We start from the raw sequence: 17,097 nt of genomic DNA, 5'->3' as shown, positions 1-17,097 counted from the left end.
GTGGTTATTAGAAGATTGCAACTATATATCTTGACCATTAGATTAACCCCAAAAAGACCCAGTGTGGCAAACAACCATTATTGGGAACAAATTTCAAAGGAACCCACCGTCCATTTAAAGCTTCATGCATGGCCATTGCCATTGGTTGGTACAATTTCTGCTCACATACATTATCAAACAATCCAACAACCGAAAGCGAAATGGCTCTAAACCCACCATAAAAATAATTAATTAAATCTTTATTGTTTTTATTAGTCCTGAAGCAAGATTTAGAGATACTCTTAATTACAACATTTATGTCCTGTTTATGGATATATGAGCTTAATTGCATGTATATTGAGAAACAATCACCCTATTTTCAAGGGCAATTGCTTCCTCTTTATAATGTATATTTAATTTTGCTTCTCTGCTTAATTGCTTGTATTCTTCACACTTAAAAATTAAACTACTTAATTGCTTGTATTCTTCACACATTTAAAAATTAAACTATCTACTTTTAATCTGGTCTATTTTAGTAATTGAAGTATAATTGATAATGCCATAACCCTTTCAAGTTGAGTCAGAACTTTGTCTCCCAACTTTATAAAAAATCTGAGCTTGAGATCGTGTTCACAAAGCTCGAGCGCCTCAACTTAGTTGGACTTCAAGGGACTAAATTCCTATATTAAAAGTAAAAGGATCAAATTTTAAATATATGAAAAAAACAGGGACTGATAGTAGAATTAAACCTATATAAACATACAACAAAATTTTGGGTTTTCGTGGACTGCGACTCACCGAGTCCCACCAGTAAAAACAATACCTGAATTCGTGGACGGTTCAAAGCACTAGATCTTAATATCTGTTCCCATGTTTAATTATATTTTTGTGTCACTCACTCACTCACTCACTGAGTCACTGTTCCCACATATATTTCTTTACAACACCATCTCTATACTCTATATAATTACCAACTTCTCTTCCAGCAAGACAATAACTTTTGTCCTTCCATAACCCAATAATTTTCTCTCTTTTTTTTTCCTCCAAAAACTTGGGTTTTCTTTCATTTACATCCAAGTCCTAAAATACCCAAAAAATTTCATAAAAAAAGTGTTCCAAAAAGCTCAAAAACTTTCATAAAAATTGAAATGGAAACTGGGTTTTATTCAGCATGGGAGAATGGTTCTTTAGTAGAAGAAGATGGTGATGATGAACTGATCCCACAGCCATTAACACCAAAGGAGCCAATGGAGTTTTTATCAAGATCATGGAGTTTATCTGCATCAGAAATCTCTAAAGCTCTTGCCCAGAAACACAATCACTTTGAATTTGATCATCATAATAATGATAATAAGAGTCAAAGTTCATTGTTTTCAGAATCCTTTGATGCACCACAAATTGTAAGTAAATTTTCAATCTTTATTTGTTAAAACATCATTAACTAATTAATTAATTACCCATTTTTTATATACATCTTGTTTCATCTTTTGTGCTTCCATGGATCAAAAACTAAAATTTTGATCCTTTCTTGATAGATATCATTGCAAATCCTGGTTTTCTGGTTCTAGTATTTTTTGGTCTAATTAGGTTTTAGTCCTTCTACTATGTTAAAATTCCTTTTTAAAGAAAAGTTTTTAAATTTTTAGATTGATTAAACTTTCACGTGAATGGTAACAATTAACAATGTTATCTGTTTTTAGTCCGAGTTACTTAATTTTGTAGAATTTTTTTAATTCTTTATCTACTTGTGCAGTAATAATTTGATTCTACTTTTTCGATTCTACCGGTTCGAGATTTGTATTTATATTTATACTTTAATTTACCGTTATTGTAAACTTAAAAACATTATAAAAGTAGATAGTTTAAATTATGCCAAATTAAAAATAGGACTAAATATAAAATTTTATCATAATACAAGGACTAAAAATTAATTAAACCTTTTTTTTAGGCAGGGAAAGTGATGAACTCCATTAATGGTCGAAGAACAGGCACAATCAGCAAATGGTTTAATCATCACAAAGAAATAGGAACCAACACAGTGAAGAAGAAAGACAAAATACGTGCAGAAAACGCTCGGCTTCACTCCGCCGTTTCCATCGCCGGATTAGCTGCAGGTTTGGCCTCAGTAGCCGCCGCAGGGAACTCCAACGGCGGCGGCGCAGGCTCGAAAATGAGCATGGCATTGGCATCCGCTACTGAACTTCTAGCATCCCATTGCATCGAGTTAGCTGAGCTAGCTGGGGCTGATCACGACCGAGTTGCCTCAGTTGTGAAATCAGCAGTGGATATTCAAAGTGCAGGTGATTTGATTACACTCACTGCAGCAGCTGCAACAGGTGATTTAGCTTATCTCTAACTGTATATTTTATCTGTTTACGGCTCAAGTTAATCGTTTAAGTCCGAAGATCCATTTGAAATATGAATTAGATTCGGGTTCAAATATTCAAAATTTGAACCTAATTTTCTTCGGTCGGTTTTTGAGTTTGTAATATACTATAGATTAAAATATATCATTAGTTTTCGTATTTTCTTTATAAATTTAAAATTTAACATTTATACTTTTATTTTTAAGAATTTAGTCCTTTTAGATTTTAAAATTTAAATCTATTATTACTGTTAAAATTATTTTGTTAAATTTAAGTTTATTACAATGTTAATTTTTAGTTACACTAATAAATTTAACAAAAAAATTAACAGCGTTAACAACTGAATTTGAAATTTAAAATTTGAAATTTGAAAAGTATAGAAATTAAATTATAAGAAATAAAATATATAGACTAAATTCTAAATTTATGAAAATACAAGAATTTATGAGATATTTTAATTTACATTATATTATGTTAATTTTACTGTTATGTATCTTATAACATATTAATTAAATTTATAGTTATATATAATATTATAATGTATTCATTCAATAATATTATAGTTTTAAATTACCTATATATAAAATTAATATAAAATTAAAAAATAATATTGACATGCTTAAAATGAGTTTAGATTATCTATTTAAGAATATGAATGAGCATGAGTAAAATTTTAAGTTTACATTTCGAGTCAAGCTTGAACAAGCATAAAATACATTAATATTATAATTAAACTTGTCTCGATTTTTGTCTAATTCAATTCATAAACATTTATATTGTATATGAATTTTTGCAGTACTTTTTATGAATTATAATTTTGTAATTTTTTCAATTTTTTTATTGAAATTATTATAGCATTGAGAGGAGAAGCAGCTTTGAAGGCAAGAATACCAAAAGAAGCAAAGAAAAATTCAGCAATAAGTCCATATGCAGAAACTCAATGGTCTGATGCTTTGCATACTCAAATGAAAGACCAAAATCCTCCTTGTCAAGGTGAACTATTGCAACATACAAGAAAAGGTAATTTCTAGTTGATTGAATTGGATTAGATTTGGATTAATTGAATTTGAGTTTTAAAATTTTCATGTTAATTGGTTTTTAAATTATTTTGGGTTTAAATTTTTTTGAGTCGAGGTTATTTTAAATTTTAGGGTTTATCAATTGAAATTTTTTTATTGGTCATTCGGAGTTTGACATTCTATTTTGGGTCATTTAGGGTAAAGGATGAAGTCAAAATCTTTTACGAGGCTAGAACTTTATTGTAGAATTTGGAGAGCTAAGTTGAAAATTTATCATTGTATTAATTTATAGTTTTATTATTGCAACACACAGAGAAGGTAATTCCTAAATCCGTTAATCGATTTGAATTTCGGTTTTAAAACTTTTGGATCATTCTATGGTCGACTCATTTCAAATTTAGTTGTTGTTAGGTTCATTTTGGGTTCAAGTCACTTTGAGTTATCGTCTTTCGAGTTTGTCAGTCAAGTTTTTTGAATCCGATGACACTCAAATTCAAGTTTTTTTCAAGTTTAAATAATTTATTATTCAAATTATTTTCAAGTTTGAGTCGTGAGGGTTAATGTTGTTTAACTTTTAACTGTTAATTTAGATTAGATTAAATTTGAATTATGATTAACCGATTCAGATTTTTTGATTAATTGAGCTACTTTAAAGAATTACATCTAAGTCACTTGTTACTACTATTCTCAGGTGTGTTGAGATGGAAACGGGTCAATGTGTACATCAACAAGAAATCTCAGGTACTCAAATACAAATACACCAAGAAACCATATTCAATTTTATTTTTTTTATAAAGAAGGTAAAAGTACCGTAAAGGTTTTTAGATTAGGAGTCAGATCACATTTTGCTCCAATTATTAAAAATTAGAGAAATTAGTCTATATATTATAGCTTAAAAAGCAAGTATGTATTTCCGTTAAAAATTCTACCTATTTCTATGCTAAAAATTAATTTTTCTACATCCGTACGATGTATCAAATGACGTGTAATTTTATTAATCATACTAATTTTTAAAAATAAAAACGTACATAAATTAAATTATCCATTTTTAAATCTAACTACATGTGGTAATTTTACCAATAAAGAAATCATATTCAAAATACAAAGTAATGCAGTACATATTGCAAGCTCTTATAAAGAAAGCTGCCATTGTCAGGTAATAATTAAGCTCAAAAGCAAACACGTTGGGGGAGCATTCTCCAACAACAATAAATGTAAGCACTTCTCTTATTTTATTAAGTTAAATTTTGCTATTAGTCCTTGTATTTTATGAAAATTATGTATTTAGTCATTGTACTTCAATCGATCAAATTTAGTCTTTATACTTTTCTTATTTTGAAAATTTAGACTTAACCCAAATAGTAGCAATTAAATTCGTTTAGTTAAATTTAACTATCAGTCTTATATTATGTGTACAGCTGTAGGTTTAGTCCATATTATATATTTGGACAATTCTAAGTTTCTATACTTTTCAATTTTAAAATTCTAGTATTGATGTAAATCATAGTCGTTAATCCATTAAATGAGTTTGTAATGAGTGATATGTTGAAATAACATGCTAATGTAACATTTTATATATGATAATATGTTTGTCGTATCATATCTTGAAAATAGCATAACTTAATAAATTTAACGGTGACCATTCGGTAAGCTTGAAATGTACAAGGACTGAAAATGATAAAATAAAAGTACGAAGATTAAATTCACGGTAAAAAGTACAAAGACTAGTAGCACAATTTAATATTTTTTACCATTTTACAAAAGAGTACAGGGACTAAAACAACAATTAAACCGTTTTATTTTTCTCTAACATTTATCCTGTTTGCAGGTATTGTTTATGGAGTGTGTGATGAGACATCAGCATGGCCATATAGAAAAGAAAGGGAAACTTCAGATTCAGAGGAACTCTATTTTGGTCTCAAAACAGGGCAGGGGCTGTTAGAATTCAAGTGTAAAAGCAAAATTGACAAGCAAAAATGGGTGGATGGGATTCAAAATCTACTACGACAAGTCTGCCATGGTCAACCACCTGAGCTTTCTCTTGAATCTTTGAGTATTAACGATGGTATATAGTTTTTGTAGTATATAGTTCATCTTTTTTTGTGTATACACAGTGAATTTGGGGTTGTTGAAATTATGAACTTTTATACACAATATGTGAAAATATGTGAAGAATGAAATAGATTGAATTAAGGTTGAAATCATTTCTGAGTTTGAACTATTTCAAGTTTATTATTGTGAAATTGGATAGGATTTGAATTCAAATTAAAAGTGGAACTTGATGAGTCTAAGCCAAAGCTAAAGTTTTATAATATGAGTTGACCTGATTAAAGTCATAATCATATTGTTTAGGTCACTAAATAGAACATGTGTGTTAATTTACATAAAGATTCGATAAATAAAAATAAGAGTAAAGTATTTTGAATACTTTTGTACTAAAATGAATATGACTACGTTAGATTAAAAAGTAAAAGCAAGAGAGTAAAATGGATAAGGGGGTATTATGGGCTTGAACATGGAGTATTAAAGGCACATTTACCTCCGTTGTCGTCAGGGCAAGGGGGGAAGCAATGGCGTGCCCGCCTAACATGGCAAAGGGGTAGAGGAGGAAGGGGCAGGCAATGACCTTGGCCCCCAACATGGTAAATTTGTCCTTTTTAAAAATTATGAAATTACAAAAGTAAAATTATACATTAAACCCTCAACGCATCCTTAAACAATATCGCATTATTGTTGTTTTGTTGGGGTCACAATCATTGCACCTTAACTTAGAGCAATGGTGTATACCTTGATAGTTTTAATTTTCTTATATCCAAAGAAAGCATGAAAAAATATCTGCAATTACAGTTAATGTGGTATATATGGCAAAGCATGAAAAAATATCTGCAATTACAGTTAATGTGGTATAGAGTGCCATATCTATATATATATATAAATGCAAATTATAGATGTGTTTTTTTCTTCTAATTTCTCTCATCAGAATACAACAGTCCTGTTTTCCTCATATGGTAACACTCGCAATTCACAGTACCATCTCAAAGCCTTTGCAAGGCATTGCTTCTCAAGGTTCTCGGATTTTTGCACAAAGCTCTGCAAATTGTCTCTGTGAGAAACTCTTTCAACCTGTCAAAAAACGAAGACATTAAGGATTGCATGTTAAGAACGGTCGCAAATCGAGAACCATACCAACTTCAAAAGCAAATCATTATGAATTCAGTAAGCATAGTTGATAGTAAGCAAATTTCAACGGAAAGTACTAATAGCATGAACGATGAGAAATTTGGATTTTGCAGCCAAATAACTTGAAGAATTTGTAGAAACTACAACCATCAAAGGACCCTTTCATCTCAGTCGAGAGAAGTTTACTTCATGGTCCGAAAACCGGGAATTTTTGAAGAGTGATTATATACATGTTGAGACAACAAGAAACTGCAGTTTCAGCTATTACTTGAAGATCAAGAAACAATGTTTAGAGCAGCAGTAAGAAAAGATAGAATAATACCATCTGTTCGATAATAGGCCCCGAATCGAGTTCTTCGGTTACAAAGTGACTTGTTGCACCGATTAACTTCACACCTGCATCAAAAGCCTACCAACATAATCTAGAAAAATTTAACATGCATCTATAGTTTCAATTACTAAAGGATATAAGCAAAAAAAAAAACCCACCTGCTTACATGGATTCCCACCTTTAAATGATGGCAAAAGGCCATGGTGTATGTTAATTACATCCTTCCCATATGTCCTCAAAAATTGACCAGATAAAACCTGCAATAATAACACTAGTTTGAATCATTGAAATGCATATATGGTTTAAGATCTCGTATTTACACTCCTCCGCGTGTGTATCGCATTATGGTGATACACACATACATACATAAATATACGCATATATATATATATATATATATATATATATATATATAGCCTCATTTACCTGCATGTACCTGGCAAGTACCAAAAAATCAGTATTTAGAACCAACTCTAGGATCTCCCTCTCTCTTTTATTCTCTTCAGTTGTGTGCAAATAATGATATGGGATACCATTCCTTTCAAGAAAGTGCATCACATTATTGTTTGGACCTCTATGATGATTACTGCCATACAATTGATAAATATTGAATCAGAATTTCGAAAACGGAACTTGAATAGGACTCAAAAGACAAAGAACTACGGTTTATGTAGTACCTTATCACACAAGTAATATCAACTGGAAGTCTTCCTTCTTGCCAACCATAAAGCAAATCTACCAGGCAATGGTCCTAGAGCAAGATAAACATGGTTCAATCATGCAAAAACATGAAATTAGGGGAAAAGAAACAATGGTATACCTGTTTCGAAGCAAGGACCGCCATTTTAAACTTCGGGTCTAGAGCAGGGACTCTAACAACAGATCTTATAGCACTAAACATGTTTGAAAGCTTTAGGAAATCTTCATCCATTTGCTTTCGAGGCCATCGAACGGTGTCAAAAACGAACTCACTGCAAATTTGTACACACAACAAGAAGATCCATGTCTAATTATGGTTGAATCAATCACCTGTTGTCACAAAGTACAGTTATCATTGGACATATTAGCCCTTTTTTCAGACCAAAACAATATTCATTCTTGGACATTCACAAACAAGCAAAAAGATGTAATCGAGAAAACAATTAAGATAATGGTATCTCTTCTTTGTTCTTATAACATATGTTCTCAGCCAAAACAAGAAGTATTCAACATCAACAACACATATCATCCAATAATTCTTTGATTGCAAGTCACAACCCTGCTCGACTTGTTGGACCGTATTATGAACGCATAATCCGAAATTGTTAAATGCCACGAGTTCTCAAGGTTTTGTCACTACTTCCTATTAGTACTCGTTCTCCAAAGTACACTCACTCGAAGGTGACAAAACCTTGAAGATCTTGGTCAAGGTTTTGTCTTCATACTCTACTAAGAGTGCTGAGGATTTATTGAACATGCAAGGATAGACTCGAAGCTATAATCTACGGCATATAGGTCATTTATGGGGAACATGCTACCACTTAAGGCAACAAAGCTCCAACCAAAGACAATACTAGGACTCTCCGCAGAGCCGAGTCACATCAACAATGAGGATAAACTGAGTTATATAGGACATTGGCATAAAATAATGGCTCCCCAAACTCAAACTTTGTATCTTGCATTTATCAATGGAAAACAACTAGCATTAAATTAGAAAAACTTTAAACTATTAAATTTAAAAAATAAATAAAATCTTACCTTCTGGAATAGAAAACATTCTTGTTTTGAGGAACAAAAACATCAGCCCCAAGTATGTTTCCTCCTCTTGAAGCTATACATTCGGATAGTTTTGCAACTATTCCAACTTCATCCTATAAAAAAAACAGATTTCAATTAAAATACAATTAGATAAAATCATCCATTTTTAAATAGGAAAAAGAACCGGAAATGGGTGAAGAGCAAAGTAAAAGAAAGAGGAGGGATGGGGGAACATACAGGGCAGTGGAAGATATGGATGCCATAGGTAAGAGAAGGAGAAGAAGAGGGATCTCCGGGTAATTTATAAGAATTGAAGGACCTGTTTGCAGATCCCAGAAACTGGGAGAAGCAGGATGATACTCGTCTTGTGAAAGTCATATCTTTAGAACCTCACTTCCCAATGCTTCCCCGCCACCAAATACTTGGTTATTGAAACTCTCGGATAGACAGTAATACGACAACGTATCAGGCTTTTTTTGTGTTTTTTTTTAACTTTTATAATTTTTTAATAACTATTTGATATGTTTAACTAACTAAAATTCCTTTAACGATAATAATAATTTAAACTAAAATATAACATCTACCGGTTAAAATACAGCAGAAGTCCCTCTATTACGTTGAGAAGTTCATTTTAATCCTTTTTACTTTAAAAAGACATTTTAATCCTTGTAGATTAAAAAAACATAGTAAATTGGTTAAAAATGTTAGATGTACTAGGTGGCTTAAATGTAAATAACATGTGAATAAACTGAATTAGTGAGTTAGATTAAAGGTTAAAGTATTTGAAAGATCCTGTATTATATGTACAGATTTCATTTATAAAAACATAAAAACTTTAAAAATATTAACTTTGTTACACAGTAAATGATATTATATTGATTCTATTCTAATTTGGAACTATTTAATTCTTTTTAATAAAACAACTAAAATCTATTTAATAGTAGATGGACTAATTTGATTAAATTCCTAAAATAGAGGAACTTTTCAAGTACATTCACCTATATTGACAGTCATTCAATGCCTTGAAGTACAAACTACAGAATTTAAGGATAAAATTCAAAACCTCCTATTGCTTTGTAATCAACCGATGATATAGATTGTAGCATTAATTAGGGTGGTGGCACCACATTTGCTTAAATGACCATTTACACAGTCAGTGCTACTCCAATGCCAACAATGGCAATCCATCCCATAGTTAACACTACTGATCCGCTTCGCCCTCGCTATGCATGCCATACACCTAATGCTTCTCCAACACGGATTTTATCTCCTCGTCTAATAGAAAACTCAAACTCTGAAGCATCATTGTTCTTTGGTGATTTTGATGTTGGGGCTTGGAAAACAAGGACAACCGTTGATCCCATATTGAAAGCCGCGACCTAGAATGAAGTGCATGGAATTTTATATATCTTGATCCTACTTCCAAATATGAAACAAATTTTACACGATTTGCATAAGAGGATGAAAAGTACACCTCTAGTAGGTAAAAGTACCATAAAAGCCCCTATACTAAGAATCAAATTGTATTTTATCCTCTCTACTCAAAAAATGAAAAATTAATTCCTATACGATAAATCAAAGAGCAAATTGATCATTTTTACTAAAAATCTCATCTATTTGCATTCTTAAAAATTGACATGGCTGATAGGATAGCCAAACAGTGACATGTGGTATGTCACCTTATGTTAAGGTACAAGGACCAGTTTTTAATGGTAAAAATAGATGGAATTTTTAGTAGAAAAAACAGATTGCACTTTGATCTAATGTACAGGGACTAATTTGCCTATTTTTTGAGTAGAAGGACAAAACACAATCTAACTCCTAATACAAGGGTCTCCGTTATACTTTTACCAATTTTAGTTGTCTGTGAGGCATCTGGTTTTGAAAGAAAAGTTGTGTATCGAACCTCATCTCCCTTTTTGAGCATCACACCGACTCCTTTAGGTTCATATAAATGTTCTTCCGGAGGCTCTGATGGTATCAACTTTTTTCTTGGCCTGTTTGTCCGAAGTTCTGGTTCGATGAAAAGCTGTGAAGTACAAATTATGGTGTCAAAAGACAGATTCCAATTGAAGAACATATTCGTGTCTATGCATGTATCTGCTGTCTAAATAAGATTCGATTTTTTAAGGTTCAGGGTAGAAAGGGGCATTGGCACTGAACCTCAATTGAACCAATATTCGTTGCACCAACTGCTGCAATTGCCATAAAACCTTGTTGCCATAGACCTTCAAGGACAACCTGATGACAGGAAAATTGCAACAGCAATTCAGAGAAATTTAAATATAATTAACCAAAACAATTTAGCACTTGAATGTAAGCTCAAAAATCTCCAAATATCATGATTCTCAGGAAATTTAAATAATGTTCTAAATACACCACTCTATCTTCATCTTTCAGATATCATGTCATCGGCTTGTTTTATCCTTTCCCAACTTGCATCTTTTAATCCAACAATTTGCACGCATCAAGACCATGGAATCATATAAGAAAATTTACAAAGTACATAGAGGGCTTTTTAAGTTGTTGACACATTAGATTTACCCTTTCATTCTCGACATAAAGGTTCCTGATTGTTCTTGTAGCACGTTCATTCACAGGAAACAAGCGGCCTGCGAAATATGCAGATCAAATGATATTATTTGATACTATCACTGTACAAAGAAACTCCTTGGCTAGTATGCAACTATAAAATCAAAGTTACCTGAAAAATGCCGTCGAACAAGAACATTCCAATCAACTGGTGAATGTATGCGATGATAGTCTCCTGGCTTCAAATATATTACACAGTAATACAGGCCCTTCATTGAACTGCAAAAAAGATTTTATGTATAGACTTACTTTAACTCATAGATGTTTTATAGCAGTTAAATCATGTAAATTACTTCCAGAGATAAAACTGCTTAACAAATTCGAAAGCAAGTTTAAGGAAACTTCAAGAGACTTAGTATCGAATCTAAACAAAAACAAATTACTGTTATAAACAAAAAAAGGGCGAATATTGCAAAAACCGAATAGGAGAATATGAGTACGAGATTACCACTCTGAAATTGTTTCCCGGACTTTAGGAGAAGCCAATGAAACACGCCACCATGACTTCTTACTCTGTTCTCTCTGAGTGCTTTCCTGCTCAATAGTACTACTGTCATCTTCAGAATTTTTCTCAGCTAGCATCGAGAGCAAAGGACTAGCACCAAGAAGAGATGAAACAGAATAGGAGAATCCTTTGACTTGGTCAATCATAGCCCCTGCACCGTTCAACTTCCCAAATCTAAGAATAGTACCATCCACAGGACTGACCTGTTATTTAACAGAACACAGTCTTAGCAATGTTTCAGAGTGACACAAATGAAAATATTAACATGTCCAAGATGCTCGTTACCAGTTACCAGACTATAGGGATTAGGATTGATAGGCCTGCAACCTTCTTTCAATGTGCGAACAAAGAAATCCCTTAAAGATGCATATTCTTCAAGAGGGAGAGCTGCTTCTTCTAGGTCTTAAATGCAAACCAAAATACCACATCATAAGTTATTCTTCATTTTCAGTTGACTGTGCATTTATCTCATCAATCGACAAAAGCGATCTAAAGGAAAATGAGAAGGGAAAAGATATGAGGTAAACATACTCGAGTGGAAAGCACGAGCCCATGCTCTATAAACATGTGGGCGCAGCCAAACTGGAATGTCCTAAAAAACAATCTTTAAGCGGGTAAAAGGATAACAAAACAGTACAACAAAATAAAATAAAATAAAAAGCAAGAACAGGAGCATGGGAACTGTCATCAATCAAACTCTAAGAGTACTTTTACACTCAAGTCAAGCGAGTTTAACTTGAAAAACAAAAAGGAATTTCAAAAATCCAATTAAAATAAGACAAAAAGAAATCTTAAAAGTGCCAATGATCTTATCTTCAAAATTAAGAAAATTACTCACCACACTCATCAAGAAGCCCCAAGCTCTAGAAATAGATCGCAATGGTAGTATCCTTAGAAATGTAGCCTAAAAGTTGGTAAGGTTCAAAAGATATATGAAAATCATATAAAAAACGAAAATAAGCAAAACACATGAGAAATTAAAATGGAGAAATTAATATAAATATACTACTTTTACATCCGGTCGGAACTCGAATTCAATCCCTTTCTCCCGTGCTTCTTCAACCTACTACCAAAAATACATATATCAATAATACCAAAAATACATATATCAATAATAGCCAGAAACTAGCACTGCCCTGACATATAAGAATCAATAGCATGCATGCAATGCATCAAACAGTTTATATAATAAGCAAATTTAATACCTTCTTATCATCGTAGAGTCGTCGAGCATGAAGAACACCAAGCATGAGTAAAGTAGCTACTGTGGCACCCGGCACCAGAAAAGCGTTACCTATAGAAACCAGAGCAAGTAAAACATAACTAATTTATACACTGTACTGAATTTGCTGTATTTTAAATTTATATTTGCATTAATTAGAAAACATTATTGATTATTATCAATGGGTTTCTCACCAATTTTCTCAGAATACAAACAAAAACTACTAATTTGAACTCTTTTTAAAGAAAAAAAAAAGCCAATGAAAAAAAAACGAACTTCATATGCTTCTCCGAGAAGTAAAACAGAACAAACTTATGCACAAGAATTCGCCGTATCTAAATGTGTTTTTGCCTAAATCGGTGAGAAAATAAAGAAGAAAGTTTGTTACAACAATGATTTCACCTTGAGAATTGCTGCTGCTGCCGCCGCCGCCACTGAGAGAAGCGCGAGCTTGCGACGTCGTACGGAAGTGCTTGACGTACCAAGAGAACAACCGGCGACGGTTGTGGACATTGGCGAAATGTAGATAGGGAGGGAATACGGCGACGTTTCGCGAGAACCGGAAATTCATCGTTGCCTTTGTTGGTGGTTTAACAAAGCTTTTCTGCTTTCCGTCGTTACCCGTTTAGGGTTAGTTTCTGTGTGAGAATTTTCAGGGATTATTAAGCTATAAAACGGTGTTTGTTTAGGTCGTTTAGGCAACTTTGCTTTACTGTGCTGAAGCGAAAACTTGTAATTATTAAGGCTAAAATTCTAACCTTCTTCCGTACCGTAACGTGGAAACCATTGATCTTCTGCCTCTGCTACGCATAGATAATTTTTTGGCAAATTTTGGTTATTAGTCCCTATACTATGTATAAGTTATGAACTTAGTCCGTTAGGCTGTGTTTGTTTCTTTCAAAACAATTTCTAAAAATTTATCTTTAAAGAATGCTAATTTTGCTAATTTTCTAAAACAACAGATATTGAAAATGATAATCTATAAAGTTTTTATTACATTAACAAAATTATAAAAAAAAAAGTTTCCTCAACCAATCCATGTGATTAACATTGTCTTTTTCTTCTCTTCACTATCGCTAATTGACTTTATTTTAGATAAAAAGTTCTAGGTCGATTTCGGAGTTCCAGTCAATATCATTAGACTTTTGGCAACTTGATCTCGCAAGGAAAACATGATAAAATTTCCAAAATCTCTGTTTCGCTTTCTGAAAAGCTACTAAACCGGTCGAATCATCCCACTCGACCACTTTGTTATTTTCATACAAATTCTTCATTTGCTTCAACAAATCTTTCTCATGGCATTGCACCCTCTTCTATGCAGAATTTTTTCTCCCATGCAAGCAATGGTTTGGGTTTGGGATGAGTATAGTAACTTAGTTGACAGTTATTCCTCTTTGACAATATAACATTAGATGATATGACATTTTTCTGTTTAAAAAAGAAAATTAAAAAAGAAAATGAATATAATGTTAATAAAATATGATTTCCAAGTAGAATTGGGAAAATAACTAATAGAAAAATTATTTATAGAAATACCAAATAGATGTATCTTTCAGTAAAATATAATGCATCTTTTAATGAGATATCGTTTCATAGGGTTATATTGTTTTATAAAACAACTTTATATAAAGTTGATTTTTTTAGATAATAAAAGTGACAGCCAAATTTTTTTTCAAGCAAATATTTGTTTTAGTCATTTTATTCAAATTTGAAGTTTAATTTTTTTAATTTGACATAAATTAACATAGTTAAATATTCTTGTGCTAATGTGAAAACTCTTTAAACTATTATTTTCGATTCATTATGCTAGTATGGTTTTGTTTTTATTTTAAATGAGAAATTGATATGAAATCCCATTAAACCTTAAAATGGACTGATTTTTTTAAAAAAGAAATAAAAAAGTTAAATTATATCTAAAAAGTTAAATTATATCTAAAATACATTGATACAATAAGAATGCATTGGTTATAGATGTAAACAAAATATGTTTAACATGCATTAAAAGGAATCGTGGTTCATTGGTTCTAGATGCGAATAAATAATGTGGCTTTATAATTTTTGAGAAAAGTTTTGAGCCGATTTCAAGATTCCAATCAATATCATTGATAGATAAATCAATTGCATTACTTCTTACAAGAAAAGCCATGATAATTTTCCGAGAATCTCTGTTTGATTGATTGCCATTGAATATTTTATCAATTTTAAACAAATTAGTCTTCCCATCAACAAACCTTCAACCTTATAACAGGACAATTGTAACAACAATTCAGTGAAATTTGACTAAAAATGCTAAATTAACTAAAAATGCATCTATACATACAAATAATCTCCAATTCAACATTTATCATTCATTAATCAATAAGTATAATGTACTTGATTTTTTGTAAATAATAAAACCGTTTGAAATTATTTCACATTATAATTTTTGTTCATTAAAATTTTATTTTATTATTTCATATTTTCAGATCTCATATGATATAATCATTTTGCCATCGCATAGGTAAATAAATAAAGTTTGTTTTTTATCAAATTAATGTTCTGGTCATTATATTCAAATTTAAAGTTTAAATTTTTTAATTTGACATAAATTAATATAGTTAAATATTTTATGTTGAAATGAAAACTCCTTAGAGTAGTATTTTCTATTCATTATGTCGGTATGGTTTTGTTTTTGTTTTAAATGAGAAATTAACATAAAATGGACTTATTCATTGGTTGGGCCACCCGACCCACCCAAAAAGTGAGAGAGTTTAGGCAAAAATATATGCCCGAAAAATAGGCTTTGGAAAAAAAAAAAGACCCATTTTAATAACAGGTTGGCATTAAGTAAGGTTTTTTTTGGCCCGGACCCAAACCGACTCAAATTAGCAAAAGGACGTAGAAAAATTGCTATTTTCTTGTTATTTTCTTACTATTTTGCTATCATTTCACTATTATGTTATTACTATTTTTTTTTGTTATTGTTTAGATATTATATGACTCTTGTTTTATATTTAATGTTGTTATTATTTTTAGAGACATTTGTTTGTTAAATTGCACTTTTCTTAATGCTATTTAAGTAGAAAGACTTTTTTTTAAAAAAAAAATCTATTTTCAATTTGTTAGGAAACATTTATTTTAATATTTTTAGTGTATTTGGTGTATTATATTTTTAAATTTTTATATAAAAATAACATTTAAAAATAAAAAAGCCGAAATGAACCGGACGTAGGTTGTAGTATTTTTATCTAGGCCGAAATTAGGTAAAAATTTAAACCTATTTTTTGAGTCGTATTAAACTCGAAAATATCAATCGAACCTAAAATTTTGTTAGGGCTTAACCCGGGTGATGAACAACTTTAGTCTAATCCCATAGTGTTCATGAATTTATTATGTTGAAGCCCCTCTTTAATTGCAAATTTGAGGTTGATAAATCATTATTTAATGTCTGAATTTAATAATAATTTTTTGTGTTGTACAACTTTGACTTTACCTTCCTTAGTAACACCTCCGTTTACCACCAATTTTTGGTCGCAACATTAAAGGAAAAAAAAAAAAAACTCTATTCAAATAATATTTTTAATAAAAATATTGAGCACCAAATGGACCGTTTTCTAGAACCATTATTTTTCACACCAAATACTTTGGAATTGTTCTCCTTCTCTTGCGTCCCTCTCAATTCTCATTTTCAAATTTACTTTAGTGTATTTTTTAATTTAAAAAATTATTTATTTTAAATAAGACACCAATTTTTTAAAAACAATTAGTTAAAAATACTTTATTCGTGCATAGGTACTAAAATTGTCTTTTATTATACTGAATTGAGATGTTTAATGTGTTTTGTTGGTAGTGGTTTAATTATTGAGTATTAATCATTAAGACATTAGCTGATAAAAGTATTATGGAGGCTTTAATATTGAGAGTCAAATTGTATTTAACTCTTTTATTAAAAAATAAGTAAATTAGTCTATGTACATTAGATAAAAGAGTAAACTGATCATTTATATTAAAATAATCTTTTTTTGTTGTTAAAAACGAACGTAGTTGACGAAATAACCAGACAGTTTACATCATGTTGATTACATGGATCAATTTTTAATAATAATAATGGATGAATTTTTTTAACAAAAAATTAATTTACTCTTTGATCGACCTACAAAGATTAATTTACTTATTTTTTAAGTAGA

The 17,097-nt window shown here is 31.0% G+C and overlaps 3 protein-coding genes across 3 annotated transcripts; 1 reads left to right on the top strand and 2 right to left on the bottom strand.

The window, feature by feature from the left end:
- The first annotated feature begins 841 nt into the window (after window positions 1-841).
- LOC108480555 (VAN3-binding protein) lies at window positions 842-5,568 on the top strand. The gene is made up of 6 exons (XM_017783591.2): window positions 842-1,379; window positions 1,928-2,315; window positions 3,201-3,365; window positions 4,056-4,105; window positions 4,521-4,578; window positions 5,193-5,568. The coding sequence occupies exons 1-6, from the start codon at window positions 1,128-1,130 to the stop codon at window positions 5,435-5,437; spliced, it is 1,158 nt and encodes a 385-aa protein (XP_017639080.1). The 5' UTR covers window positions 842-1,127; the 3' UTR covers window positions 5,438-5,568.
- Window positions 5,569-6,224: 656 nt separating this feature from the next.
- Window positions 6,225-9,033, bottom strand: LOC108482457 (formyltetrahydrofolate deformylase 2, mitochondrial-like). The gene is made up of 8 exons (XM_053025905.1): window positions 8,850-9,033; window positions 8,613-8,725; window positions 7,696-7,846; window positions 7,553-7,626; window positions 7,302-7,461; window positions 7,034-7,132; window positions 6,867-6,953; window positions 6,225-6,487 (listed from the first exon to the last, which is right to left on the bottom strand). The coding sequence occupies exons 1-8, from the start codon at window positions 8,988-8,990 to the stop codon at window positions 6,341-6,343; spliced, it is 972 nt and encodes a 323-aa protein (XP_052881865.1). The 5' UTR covers window positions 8,991-9,033; the 3' UTR covers window positions 6,225-6,340.
- Window positions 9,034-9,545: 512 nt separating this feature from the next.
- On the bottom strand, window positions 9,546-13,670 carry LOC108480769 (phosphatidylserine decarboxylase proenzyme 1, mitochondrial). The gene is made up of 12 exons (XM_017783865.2): window positions 13,334-13,670; window positions 12,915-13,003; window positions 12,719-12,772; window positions 12,548-12,613; window positions 12,241-12,301; window positions 12,002-12,111; window positions 11,653-11,912; window positions 11,317-11,423; window positions 11,157-11,224; window positions 10,776-10,853; window positions 10,519-10,641; window positions 9,546-9,991 (listed from the first exon to the last, which is right to left on the bottom strand). Exons 1-12 carry the CDS (start codon window positions 13,500-13,502, stop codon window positions 9,836-9,838), a joined length of 1,341 nt encoding a protein of 446 aa, XP_017639354.1. The 5' UTR covers window positions 13,503-13,670; the 3' UTR covers window positions 9,546-9,835.
- Between the last annotated feature and the right edge of the window lie 3,427 nt (window positions 13,671-17,097).

This window comes from Gossypium arboreum, chromosome 1, assembly GCF_025698485.1.
Source record: "Gossypium arboreum isolate Shixiya-1 chromosome 1, ASM2569848v2, whole genome shotgun sequence".
NCBI classification, from domain to species: domain Eukaryota; kingdom Viridiplantae; phylum Streptophyta; class Magnoliopsida; order Malvales; family Malvaceae; genus Gossypium; species Gossypium arboreum.
Note: the sequence above shows the minus strand (reverse complement) of the source record. Positions and strands in the feature narration are given on the sequence as shown.

Coding starts and splice junctions, on each gene's coding strand:
- LOC108480769 (XM_017783865.2), bottom strand. CDS start 13,502: ATGAATTTCCGGTTCTCGCGAAACGTCGCCGTATTCCCTCCCTATCTA. Junction 11,424..11,652: donor CGGGAAACAATTTCAGAGTG/GTAATCTCGTAC, acceptor TCTTTTTTGCAG/TTCAATGAAGGGCCTGTATT. Junction 10,854..11,156: donor TTTATGTCGAGAATGAAAGG/GTAAATCTAATG, acceptor TCCTGTCATCAG/GTTGTCCTTGAAGGTCTATG.
- LOC108482457 (XM_053025905.1), bottom strand. CDS start 8,990: ATGACTTTCACAAGACGAGTATCATCCTGCTTCTCCCAGTTTCTGGGA. Junction 7,847..8,612: donor AATGTTTTCTATTCCAGAAG/GTAAGATTTTAT, acceptor ACAAATTTGCAG/TGAGTTCGTTTTTGACACCG. Junction 7,133..7,301: donor TACTTGCCAGGTACATGCAG/GTAAATGAGGCT, acceptor TTATTATTGCAG/GTTTTATCTGGTCAATTTTT.
- LOC108480555 (XM_017783591.2), top strand. CDS start 1,128: ATGGAAACTGGGTTTTATTCAGCATGGGAGAATGGTTCTTTAGTAGAA. Junction 2,316..3,200: donor CACTGCAGCAGCTGCAACAG/GTGATTTAGCTT, acceptor AAATTATTATAG/CATTGAGAGGAGAAGCAGCT. Junction 3,366..4,055: donor ATTGCAACATACAAGAAAAG/GTAATTTCTAGT, acceptor TACTATTCTCAG/GTGTGTTGAGATGGAAACGG.